At 42.9% G+C, this 12,551-nt stretch overlaps 1 protein-coding gene across 2 annotated transcripts in view; it reads right to left on the bottom strand.

Moving 5' to 3' along the window:
* The window catches only part of LOC102895684 (caseinolytic peptidase B protein homolog), a 54,208-nt gene that overhangs the window by 8,778 nt on the left and 32,879 nt on the right, over window positions 1–12,551 (bottom strand). For both annotated transcript variants that reach the window (XM_025051581.1, XM_015594734.2), the window contains exon 4: window positions 2,042–2,145. In XM_025051581.1, coding sequence (XP_024907349.1) covers window positions 2,042–2,145 — 104 coding nt within the window. The remainder of the gene's footprint in view (window positions 1–2,041; window positions 2,146–12,551) is intronic.

Here is a 12,551-nt window from a genome sequence, read left to right as displayed (position 1 = left end):
GAGACGGAGGGAGGAAGGAAGGAGAAAATATTTAGAACACATAAACTACATACAGCCCATGGGTCAAATCCAGCCTGTTGCTTATTTTTGTAAATAAAGTTTTATTGGAACATATTCATGCATATTTGTTTGTTGTTGTCCATAGCTGCTTCCACACTATGACAGCCAAATAGTTGAGCAGTCACAACCAAGGCCGAAGGGGTCACAAAGCTTAAAATGTTTACTATCTGGCTTTTTCCAGAAAAAGTTTGTTGACCACTGATCTAGAAGATTGAATATAAGCATCAACCTGTAGGGAACCATTAGTACACAAAGATACAAAACTTGAATGCAGGAGGTGAAAACTGGTGCAATAGCAGAAGCTAGACTAGATGGCTTCACACTCTGAGATTCTATGAATTCAAAAATGTTTACTGAGCCCTGCTGGGATCCTGAGAGCAGGTGAGAAGGCACTCAATTAATTAATCCCCTCCCTTCTTCCTGGCCCTGCCCTCTCAGCAAACACTCTTCCCTTTTTTTGGTGAGAGCATCTGAATAGAAGACAGCCGAAGGCAGCAAAGCTGTGGCTGAGTAAAGAGAGGACAGCCCACAAGCTGAATCTCCTCATATCAGGCTGCAAACATAGGGCAATTTTGGTACTCATGAAATTTTCCTCTGTTTGAGATGTAAAGCAAACATAATTTCTCCAGTTCAGTGGGGAATCCAAGGAGGTATAGGTCATGGCCTGCAAAAGAAACTGTCAGTGAAGGAGGAAAGAAAGGACATGGGCAGATGAGAGTTCAAATAACCATACAAAAGGCCAAGATTTAGAGAACATTCAAAAGAGCAGTTGAGGGCAAGTTGCAATTATTGCGAAGTACAGGGAAGGCTTTGTGGAGGAACCGGTGGCAGCAAAGGAGTTTGAAAGAAGGAACGGTTTTAGAGAGATGGAGAAGCCAGGAAGGGCAACTTCACATCTCATCTGGGCAGCAATGCTCTGATGCTCTTGACATACCCCTCATGCTGCCAATCTGAGAACCTTGCTAGGGCAGCAACACACCACTACTCTCTGGGCTACCACACACACATTAGTATGGCAGCCTCCCTGACAGCTCTGATGGCTGAGCACACTGTTCCCCTTGCGTGAACCTCCCTCCAGGTCAATGTTCTGACCTCAGGCAGTCCGCATGGCTGTCTGTCCCCCTAGCTTCACTGCAGTCCTGCTAAGCTGCTCTGTTGCTGGAAACTGAGAAGAATCTCTGCCTCTATGAGTGATCCAGGGTAATGGGCAGGCAGGGAGGCCAGTCTGGACAGGCAAAAGCTCAACTATAAAGCAGTCATTTCTGTCTGCCACCAAAGCAACCTGCCCTTTTCTTGACCCCACTTTCGAAGAACTACTCACCAGAGGCAACATGGACTGACTTGCCCACATACCCTCCAATGGACACGGGACCAAGCCCTGGTAAGAAAGAGGCACACTGCCTCTTTCTTCTTCTGAAGACCAAATAACCAGCCACAAAGCACCCTGGGGTGAGCACTGATGATCACTCCATTTTATAAGCAGATAGAATTGTATTTTACATATAGGAGGAGGTAAAAAGCAGTATTCAGAGTAGGGCTGAGAGACTTCTGAGGCTGAGGAAACCAGTGAGGCTACTTTCTAATTCTGGGACAGGGTAAGTTTGCTGGAAGTAGAAGAGGAATTAATCCACATTCCATGCAGTTGCCTTAATTATTTTGTGGAAACCTGTTCCATCTTGAGGCTCCACCGGCTGAGGTGTTTTTGGGAGAATACCAGTTGCAAGGTTCCCCCATTCTCAAATTCATAAAGTCAGGCCTCTAATTTTATTCCCCAAGACTTCTGAAGTGACATAAATTATAGAACTCAAAGGGACTGTGAAAGGTATCTGTTCCAAGCCCTTTGGGTTATTCATGAGTTCCTAGAGGATAAGAGACTTACAGATCCTCACTCTTGAGCTGCTGGTAGAACAGGAACAGAACAAGGCTACCTGGAAACCACAGGGAAAAGAGTGCTCAGAACAGCAAGGGAGCCCACACTTACCTTCCAAAGAATGAATTCCCTGTTCCTTGGCAGTTTTGTAAACACTGCTGAAATCATCCCCAAGGTTTGGGTCAGCACCAGCAGCAAGAAGGACCTGCACCACACTGAAAGAAATCAGAAAGACAGAAATGTCAAAAGCAGGAAAGGCCCAGGAAATAGAGACCCAGATTCCGAAGCATGTTTGGGAATTGGATTTGTCTGTGCTCGTGAGTGGTACAATGGAAAGAACATGAACTCTGTGAGTGTCAAAGACAGGGGTAGGAAAGGAGGCTCTGAAATTTACTGGCTCAGAGGCTCTGGAATTGCCAAAAGACATATGAAAAGATGCTCAACGTCACTAAATCATGGGAGAAATGCAAATTAAAACCACAATGAGATACCATCTCATGCCTGTCAGAACGGCTATCATCAATAAATCGACAAATAAGTGTTGGCGAGGATGTGGAGAAAAGGGAACCCTCACGCACTATTGGTGGGATTGCAAATTGGTGCAGACACTATGGAAAACAGATGGAGGATCCTCGAAAAATTAAAAACAGAACTACCTTATGACCCCACAATTCTGAGTATCTGAAAAAAATCCAAAACACTAATTTGAAAAGATATATGCACTTCTATGTTCATTGCAACATTATTTACAATAGCCAAGAGATGGAATCAACCTAAGTGCCCATCAACAGATGAATGGATAAAGAAAACATGGTATATACATACAATGGAACATAACTTAGCCATAAAAAAGAATTGAACTTACCACTTGTGACAACATGGATAAACCTAGAGGATATTATGCTAAGTGAAACATTAAAAAAAGAGGATATTATGCTAAGTCAGAGAAAGACAAATATATGAGTTCACTTATATGTGGAATTTAAAGAACAAAGTAAATGAACAAAAAAAACAGAAACATACTCATACAGAGAACACATTGATGGATGCCAGATGGGAGGGAAGTTAGAGGCCTGGGTGAAAAAGGTGAAGGGATTAAGAAGTACAAACTGGTAGTTACAGAACAGTCACAGGTATGTAAAGTACAGCATAGAGAATATAGTCAATAAAAAAAAAGAGGCTCTGGACAAGTTATTTGATACCTAAGGCTTGGTTTCCACAACTATAAAAGAGAAAGTGTTTATTCAACAATTACTTATCAAATGTGTAATTACTATATTCTAGTCACCGTTCCAGGTGCTAGGGTCTGTGCCCTCGCAGAGCTTACAATCTTCTGGGAAGGACAACAATTTAGTGTAAACTTATAGCAAGCTGTGATAATGGCTATGATGGAAGAAGTACCATTCGCAATGAAAAACCAAGAGAAAGGATCAAGAAAGGCCTCCCAGAGCACATGGTATTTAAGGTATGGAAGAAATGAAGGCTGAATAGCCAGATCTGGGATGGTGAAGTGGGAGGAAACAATGCATTTACGAATCCTGGAGGCAGGAGCACAGTGCTGCACCTGAAGAAAGTAGAATTGGAGTAGAGAAGAGAAGGAGAAGAACAGTGGGAAATGAAGTAAGCCACTGAAGGGCTTAAAGAAGAAGTGACATGACAACATATGTTTTTCCTTCTCACCTCAAAAGATATACATACTTTAAAAAGTACAAACTATATTGAAATATTAAATTAAAAAATGAAAGTTTCCCCTTATAGCCATCTCCTTAATCTAAGTTCCAATGGCAACTACTATTTATAATTTGGAATGTTTCTTTCCAAATCTTTGCTATTGGAAGAATCACTCCAGTGGCTGTGTGAGAATGGACCGGAGGGAGAAGGACAAGAGGCAGGAGCCTCCACAGTGTCGGTGTGAGGTTGAATCAGGTAAATTTATACAGCACCAAGCATAGTGTTTGACCCAGGAAGTACTCTGTATATGTTAGCTTCCTTTCTATTATGTAATGTTCCAGCTTACGCTTTCCTTTTTTCCTAATATAAAAAAGGCTTATGTTCACTATAGAAAATTCAGAAAATGTACATAATCAAAAAGAAGAAAATGTTTTAGAATATATAACATCCAGCTTTTCAATATATGGGTTTTTTTTTCTACAAAAATGGGATCATACATAAACTCTCTCTAAACACACACATACACATACACTTTCCATGTTTTAAATATTGGTCTACCATACTGTTTTTCAATGACTGCATAGTATTACAGTCTAAGACTATTCTATACTTTAGCCTATTATAAAACAATTATTTTTAATATCACGATAACATAATATCTCCAATTATTTCCTTGGATAAATTCCTAAAAGATGAAGTTCTAGGTCAAAAGTATAAGCATTTTTAAGAGTTTTGATAAATTTTACTAAATTACCTTTCAGAAAGACTGTGCCAATTTTTATTCTCAGTAGCAAAGGAAGGAGGAGAATAAGTATTGTGCTTTTCTTTCACCAAAATAGGGTGTTTTTTTCTTTTTAATAACGTTGTAAGCTGGTAAACAGAAAATTAAATCACATTGCTGTTTTAACTTGCATTTCTTTGATTACTAGTGAGGATGGAATTTCAGAAAATATGTTTAACAGTCAGATGTGGTTTTTTCCCCCCACGAATCCCTTATTCATGTCCTTTGTCCATTTTTTCTCTGAGTATGTTAATCTTTTGCTTACTGACCTTCAAACCTGCTAATGCTTTTGAAGGAATAAATGGCAAGAATTTTAAAAAATTACTCTAATTATCCTAATTTTTAAAAGGCCCAAGTATAGTTTTAATTTTCCTCTTTCTTGTTAGTTTTTCAATACCTGTAACTGACAGTGTTGATGATTTTCCCTGTACCACCTGGTTTGAATTTCATTTCCTTCAACACGGGACCTGGCTCAATTATTTCCCAAATGGATGAATGAATTTCAATAATTCCCATACATACAAACACACAGTTCTCACAGGTAAGTCAAAGAAGCAGAATCCACCTCCCATGTAGCTGAAGTTCTTCCACATCTGATCTAACATGGTCAGGTGAGGCTCCTGTGTCTATTCACCTTACCTAAAAGGATCTTAAGAATTACCTGCTCACAGGTAATTTATCCAGGATATGGATTAAGATCCCAAAGAGAAATGAGAAGGGTCTCTAAGCAGCTAAAATCCAAGTCAGAGCAGAGTCTGTCAGGTTCTTACTTGGAGACTATTTACTCTTATTTACATACAATTTGGATAAGATTGGTACTATTCTTTCTGATTTCCAGAAGATTAAAAGCCAAGAGGGGACAAAAAGGCTATTACAGATAGGCAAACTAACTGAAAGTAGTGAGGAATAATAATTGATAAACAGTCAGTGTGGTACAGAGGTTAAGAACATTGGCTTTAAAATCTGGGACAATCTGAGCATCAAACATGAATAATGACAGCAGTGAATTATATAATCTATTGATTACACGAGTCCATATTGAAAATAAAAAGTCAATGGGGCAGGAGAAAGGAAAGCTCTTCTTTACTGTAGAATGACAAGTAATAAATGTACAAGGAAGGATGAAATTAGAAAATCGTAATTTTGCCATGTCATAATTATCAGGGATAACAAGTTACCTAGCTCATATGGCTGTTAATGTATGTAAAGTATGTAATGTATGTAGAGTGCTTAGAATAGTGCCTGACATATAATAAGTGCTCAATAAACATTAGTTATTATTACTATTTACCCGACGCTATGGTTGGGCTGTGGAGAAGTCAAGAGAAGTATGAACTAAGACACTTAAATTAGGAAGACAGCATGCCATTTTACAACAAGTACAGAGAAACCTGGGTTCAAATCAAAGCTCTATCATTTACTGACTGTAATCTTACCAGAATAATGGAGACAATGATGCCTCCCTTTGGTTATGCGATAAGCAAGTAAAACTCCACAGTTCCTAGTACGTAGAAGAAGCTCCCAAAATATGAGCTCTCAGCTCTTTGTCCATATAATCCTAGTGATAACAACATGAATCTGGGCCAAAGTGCACACTAGACCACCTCCAGGATTCATGCTAGCACAGCCCTGTATTAAGAAGGCAGCTCTTCTAAATTCTGCACAAGTTGGCTTGTTTCAAAATCCAAATGAGAAAGGTTTGTTGATCTAAACTCAAAGGGACATAATTTGGTTAATCCTCAGCTGCTCTGTCCAATCACCATTCAATCACACCACTTCCCATGGCAGGCTGTCCCTCCAGGCAGCTAGTGTCACTAACTGTGCTACCTTGGCCTCTCCAGGTTCATGAGTATTGATTCCATCTGTCCAATTTGCAGGCTGCAAAATGTGTCCAAGCAACCAAGTATGTTGCCCTTGGCCCCAGAGGGCAGACAGCGGTCTGGCAGGATGGGGAGAGGAGAGTGATTGGGCTTGGCCCTGGGACTGCTAACCCAATCTAAGGGAATGGGCAATTCACTTCACAAACTTGGAGGCCAAAGAGGGTAAGCATCCAAGCTAGTGACTCATTCTACAACCTCAGAGAAGGTTCCCTTCTTTTCATAAAACTCAAAAGGCAGCAGCCCCACTGTGGAGTATAGCTATAACTAAATAAGCCATTGCATTTCAGTGGCCAAGAGTGGCATCAAATACATTGCAAAATGGCTAGTAGGCTTTTTATCTAACAGTTATCACATACTTAATAAAGCATCTAATCCAGAGTTCCATGAGAATCAGGCCCTTCTTGAGGAAGCCATCCCAGATCAGGTGAGAGGGCTACATGACTATGGTTAGCTTTGGCGAACAAAGCTAGCTTTGATGACCTGTGGGCTACAGCAGGGCAGAAGAGGGTAAGAGACTAGCTAGCTTAGAGAAAGCTAAGGCAAAACTGGCGAGAACAGGCCAAGGCCAGGGAATGCCAAGGAGTTCAGAGTCAAAACAGAACCAAGGGCCGGAGACAAGGCAGCAGAAACGTGAGGCAGAGTCAGAAGCCAGATCAGATGGCAAGGACTAGAGGCTGAGGCAGAACAGTAGACCACAAACTTAGTAAGAAGCCAGAAACCAAGGAATACACTGGTACCAGAGGTCAAGGCAAGGCAAAATGAAGAAATCACTTCATTTCCAGTCTCCTCACTGCTACCAAGAGTAGCAGTGAGGAGACTGGAAATGAAGTGATTTCTGCCTCTTTGATGTTTTCTGCTGAAGCAGAAACAAATCCCCAAATTCAGAACAGCATTTGGGAGGTGACTTCCATGAGGAGTTGGTATGTTGTCCCACCTGGCTGACGAGGGGAATACAGCGTCAGCTATAAAATCAGAATCTGACGGGACAAAGGGAAGCAGGCACTGCTACTTGAGGTGATCCGCCAGAGGACAACTGCAGCCTCCCCTCTGTTCCGGTGCTGGCATGCTGGCATGCTGGCATACTGGCTGCCATTTTGTAGGTTTAAGTATTATTGTCTTAAATGTAAGTAGCTGGTGCCAAATGGGCTCTGTTGTACAGGCTAGAACTTCATAGGTCTTAATAGCTGGATTAAAGGGAGCAGAGGATACTGTGGAAACATCTGTACTCAAAGGAACTACACTGACTACTCTACAGGTACTCACTGGGCAAAAGCTTAAGAATATCAGCAACTTTCCCAGCCAGCTCAAGATATGGCCTCTGGTGCTCTGTGGAAAGATATGCCTATCAATGCCAACATCAGCTTCAAAGGCTCAGAGATAATCTCCAGATGCCCTCGTTCCCTTACTAATTTAGGGAGTCAGAAAATGTTTGTAGCCCAAGAGAATGGGGGTTTGTCTTTTAGTGACTTAGCTGTAGTAGCAGTACTTGCCTTCCTGTCTGCCCATCAGAATCTATTCTGTTCTTATCTCCCCTCAAGTGAACTGACCAAAAAGAATGGGCCTTGTAAATACTGAAGGAGATGGTTGTGAGGGATAGCACTAACCTGACAGGCTGGCAGAGGATCAGCGATAGGATAGGGCTAGGCAACTGTCTCAGCCCTGCCCAGCCCTCTCCTACATGTGAGTCCAAACTAGGCCACAAGTGGTTTAGCTGAGGAAAACCTCCATCTTCCTTTCCTGAGCACCAGCCCCTTTCTGGGCTACAGGCAGTTCTCAGACAAAGCTGAGAAAGTGAAGAGGATGGTGGTCCCTATATGGCAGTTCTTGGGACTCATGGAACTCCTTTTTGGAGCCACAGGCCCCATGAGGCCTGTTTTAATTTGCTGATCAGGTTGTAATTAGATTAGGGGTGGGAGCACATGTAGGAAGGTTGGCTCACACTGACCCTGATGAGCTCCCGCTTTCAAGAAAGTGGGGGAGTCACAATGCATGGGAGGACAGTTCCATCGATCGATGTTAAGGCTTTCTGCTCTCAGTGGCTGGAGGGGCTTGGGGTCATCACATTGTTTAGGAAAGAGCGAGGAAACCTGTGGTGTGAGCTGAGGCCTATGCTGGGCCAGGCGTGTGTCAAAGACGGCTGGTGAGCAGCTGGAGTTGGTGAAGCAAGAAGGGCAGTGATCCCAGCTCCATGTCATCCCCACACAATGTTAAGCTTTAGGAGAAGCACCGCCAACTCCTCCTTCCCCCCGCCTCCCATCTCCAAAGCACAGAGTCACTGTGATGAGTGTCACGGGTCCCAAGGAGAAGACAAAGAATTGACCTATTCTCAGTCCAATGCACACCTCGATGAGGGCAGGAAGCAAAGAGGTCACAGCTCAGGAGGTTTGCTGGAAAGTCAAATGAGCTGTGTCTCATCCAGTCTACTGGTCAGGAAAGCAGGGTGGCCAGACCAAAGGCAACAGCGTGTATTACATTTAGAGGTCCTGTGGCATGGGGGATGAGCTGGAGGTAGAGAGGGTAGAGAGAGCAGTTTTCTTTTCAAAACCAGCTTCCTTAGTGAACAAACTCAAGATTAGGTAGGAAGCAAGGTACCTGTGGAGAAAACATGACCCAATTTCTTTAAGCGAGGATGGTAATCTTTCGTTTACTTCCTTCAAAAGGTAAAGATCAGTAATCATAATAAAGCAGTCATAGTGTGTTAAGCACTATACATTCACTATTTCAGATCCACATAAGCACTTGCAATGAGGTACTAGTTCTATTTTGTAAATGAATACACTGAGGCTCAGAAAGATAATATGAATTGCCCATGTGTACACATTAAATAAGCACACGAATCAAGAATCAAATTCATGTCTGTCTAGGGCCAAATCTGGTATACATTCCCCTAAACCACACTGGTTCTCACTTAGTCAACCATCCATGGATCTGTTGTGCCATCTCATATTTACTGAGCCCCTGCTATGTACCAGGCACAGGGACATTTTCAGATGGTCATTAAAGTAAAGCAGGTCATAGCAGCTAGCTAGGATAAGAGTAAGTTCAATTCAGATGGAAAAGGGTCAAAATTAATTGTGGGCCCAGTCAAGTTGAGATAATTTGGGGCAAGGCTCAAGAAAGGCACAGCACATTAAGCAGAGGGCCACGGAATCATGATTACCCATCACAGAGTTTCTAGGACAACCTCAATTTCACACCCTCAGTCTAGTTTTAAATATCCTTCCATGTCTTTAAATCTGTGGCTCATAACATATGGTCATCAAATCTACAGGCCAATATTGTTAAGCCCTGGTTGTTAGGGATTCTTACCACAGTACTGGCCCAGACTAGGCTCTCTCTATGCAAATGATCCATAAGGGTACGATGGGGCTGGTTCATTTCTTAGATTTTGGATAAAATTAACCATAAGAAAACCAAAAACATTAATAACAGCAGCAGATACCTACTGTGTACTATGTGCTAGGCACCGCACTAAGCAGTTTCATATGCATTAATCTTTACAACCACCCTATGTTGGGGTAAGTGCTATTATTATTCTCATCGTGCAGATGAGAATACAGAGCTAGTAAGAGGTGGAGCTAGGTTTTAAACTCAACCAGTTTCCTTCCAGAGCTCTTACTTCTCATCACTATGTCACACAACTAGACTGTGCTCCCCAAAGCAGGGACTGTGTCTGACCATCTGTTTCCTTGCACACAAGGTCTGGTACAGGCCAGTAAATATTTGTTAAATCAATTCACTTATGGGGCCTTAACACTGCACTGTTGATACATACCTTGAGTTTTCAGTCAGCTCCTGCGCTTCACTTGCTAGTATTGCTAAGATAAGTCCCCCTTCCCGAATTTTACACTTAGTTTGGGGGTTTAATTATAAACCGAAACACTCATCCCTATTCTTTATCACCACATGTTTAATCATTGCTCTAGCCCACTGAGTTCTTTATGTCTCAGATTCTTTCACTCAACATATTCACTACCTCTTAAAACTTCATTTAATCTGCCAATTGAATTGGAATTTATCCATGGTCTCAATGGAGTCAGTGATATAACTACTGAATAGGACAGAGCCCCGTGGCTCTGATGTCTCTAACAAAGAGGTGAAGGAGTGGACCATCTCACAGTCCCTAGAAATGGAACACCCTTTCCCCAAGCAGCTGGACTGGATGCTTTCCTGGCCCCAAGTGAACACAGAACCCTAGGACAGGATATAGTGCTGGAGAAGGGGGCGGGGGCACCCTGAGACTGTCATGTTAGGCAAATGAGCTGGCACTGCTTTTCAGGGAGCAGTGTCTTGGGTTGCCTGAGGTCAAAGCATGCGTCTGCCAAACTAGAATTGGGTGCATGTTGGAATTGGAATATCATTACTACGAAACAGGATTATCTTGAGCAACGATTCCAAATGGGATTAGAAATGACTCTTTGTTACTCAGAGATAATCAGCAACAGCAGCAGTGGTGGAAGAAACGTCAAGCTCGGCACACTTTTCTGGGAGCATGGTGTTGGCATTCCGGGCACCTGGCCAGCACTCTCACCCACCCTTCCTTGCTGGGAAATACTGGGCACTGTCCTGCATTGGGCAGGTGGCCACCTGGGACAAGAGCCAGAGCCAATCAAAGCGCTCTGCTCTGGGGTCCCATATTCTAGGCCCAGCTTCTCAGATAAAAAGGACTAGTAAAAAAATCTCCAAAGCCCTCCTGTAGCAATAATAATGATTAAGGCACTCCCACTACTACTATACTACCACTAACTAAAGTAGCAAACCGTTATCAATTGTTTACTATATGGTAGGCATTGCTCTAAACACTTTACATATATTTACACATTTAAACCTCAAAACAGCCTTTTGAGGTAGATCTACTTATTCTCTCCATTTTATGGCTGAGTAAATAATCACAGGTAAGTGAAAGACATTGCTAAGGTATGTAACTAGTAAGAGAAAGAGCTTGACATTGAACTCAGGTAATTTGGCTCTAGAGCTCACAGCTGTACCACATACTAGACTCTTACAGCCTGAATGAATCACAGCCAATGTTGGATAAGGTCTTTTCCTTCATACTCTCTGGTTTTCAGACCCTGCCAGTTCTTCCTATTAGCTCTGGCACATTCTTCTCACCTGTGTGAACTTAGCTCATAATGCTCTAGAGCTCACAGCTGTACCACATACTAGACTCTTACAGCCTGAATGAATCACAGCCAATGTTGGATAAGGTCTTTTCCTTCATACTCTCTGGTTTTCAGACCCTGCCAGTTCTTCCTATTAGCTCTGGCACATTCTTCTCACCTGTGTGAACTTATGCTCATAATGGTCCTTCTTCCAGAAGTGGTGTCCTTCTATTCTCCACCTTTATGAATCAAAATCCTGCCCATCTTTCAAGGCCCACCCATGTGAAAAGGCCTCCTTTCACAATTTCCCCCTAGCATTCTAGGTATGGCCTTCTCTGGGGCACTGACCCATTCTGCCTCCTTCTCCAGTTAAAGTGAGACTCGTTTTATCCCTTTTCTGTCAGCTTTCTCAGACCAGGCAAGTGATTTGTCTGTTTTCAGATTTCTCATAATCATCCAGTACATAGTTTTTCATTAAGAAACCCTGACTGAGCAAACTTGACTCCTGGTCACGGCACCCGTTGGTCCATCCCATAGCCTTGCTCCCTGACCCTTACCTCCACAGGCAGTACAGTTCAGTGTAAAGAATCAGAGCTCGGAGTTCAGAGACCTAGCTTCAAATCCTGGCTCCCTCATTTGCTTACTGGACAACCTTGGGCATCTCTGAGCTTCAGTTTCCCTCTCTGTAAAATTGGGATGATAATCCTTCCCTTTTAGGGTTGTAGTGAGAATTAGAGCCAACATGGGAAGTACTCAAAATAGGCCAGGCACGCAGATGGTACCAGGTCAACCACAGCCATCATCACTACCTTCAGATCAGATAGCACAAAACCCAGCCTTCTCAGGCTGAAGTGAGCACTACCCAGCAGCAAGCAGCCAAGCCACAACTAGGCCGGGGACCCTGGGAAGAGACTGTAGGCCTCTAAAGCATGAGATACCTCCACGTGATCAGGCACCCTAAAGATCTGCATTGAAGCACAGGTGCAGGACTTCTCTACCTACTCTGTCTCTGGTCAGCCAGCAAGGAAGGAGGAACAGCATTGGCTCTTTGCTCTAAGAACACCTGTGGAACTGTCAGCCCCACAAAGAAAGGCCTCTAAATCCCCTCCTGCAGGACAGCAATCTGGCTTGGGCTGCTGGTTTCTTAAAGATAGAGTTTAATGCCCTCCCTCTTCTTTAGTAAGGTG

Source organism: Pteropus alecto, unplaced genomic scaffold (genome assembly GCF_000325575.1).
Source record: "Pteropus alecto unplaced genomic scaffold, ASM32557v1 scaffold468, whole genome shotgun sequence".
Lineage (NCBI taxonomy): Eukaryota > Metazoa > Chordata > Mammalia > Chiroptera > Pteropodidae > Pteropus > Pteropus alecto.
Note: the sequence above shows the minus strand (reverse complement) of the source record. Positions and strands in the feature narration are given on the sequence as shown.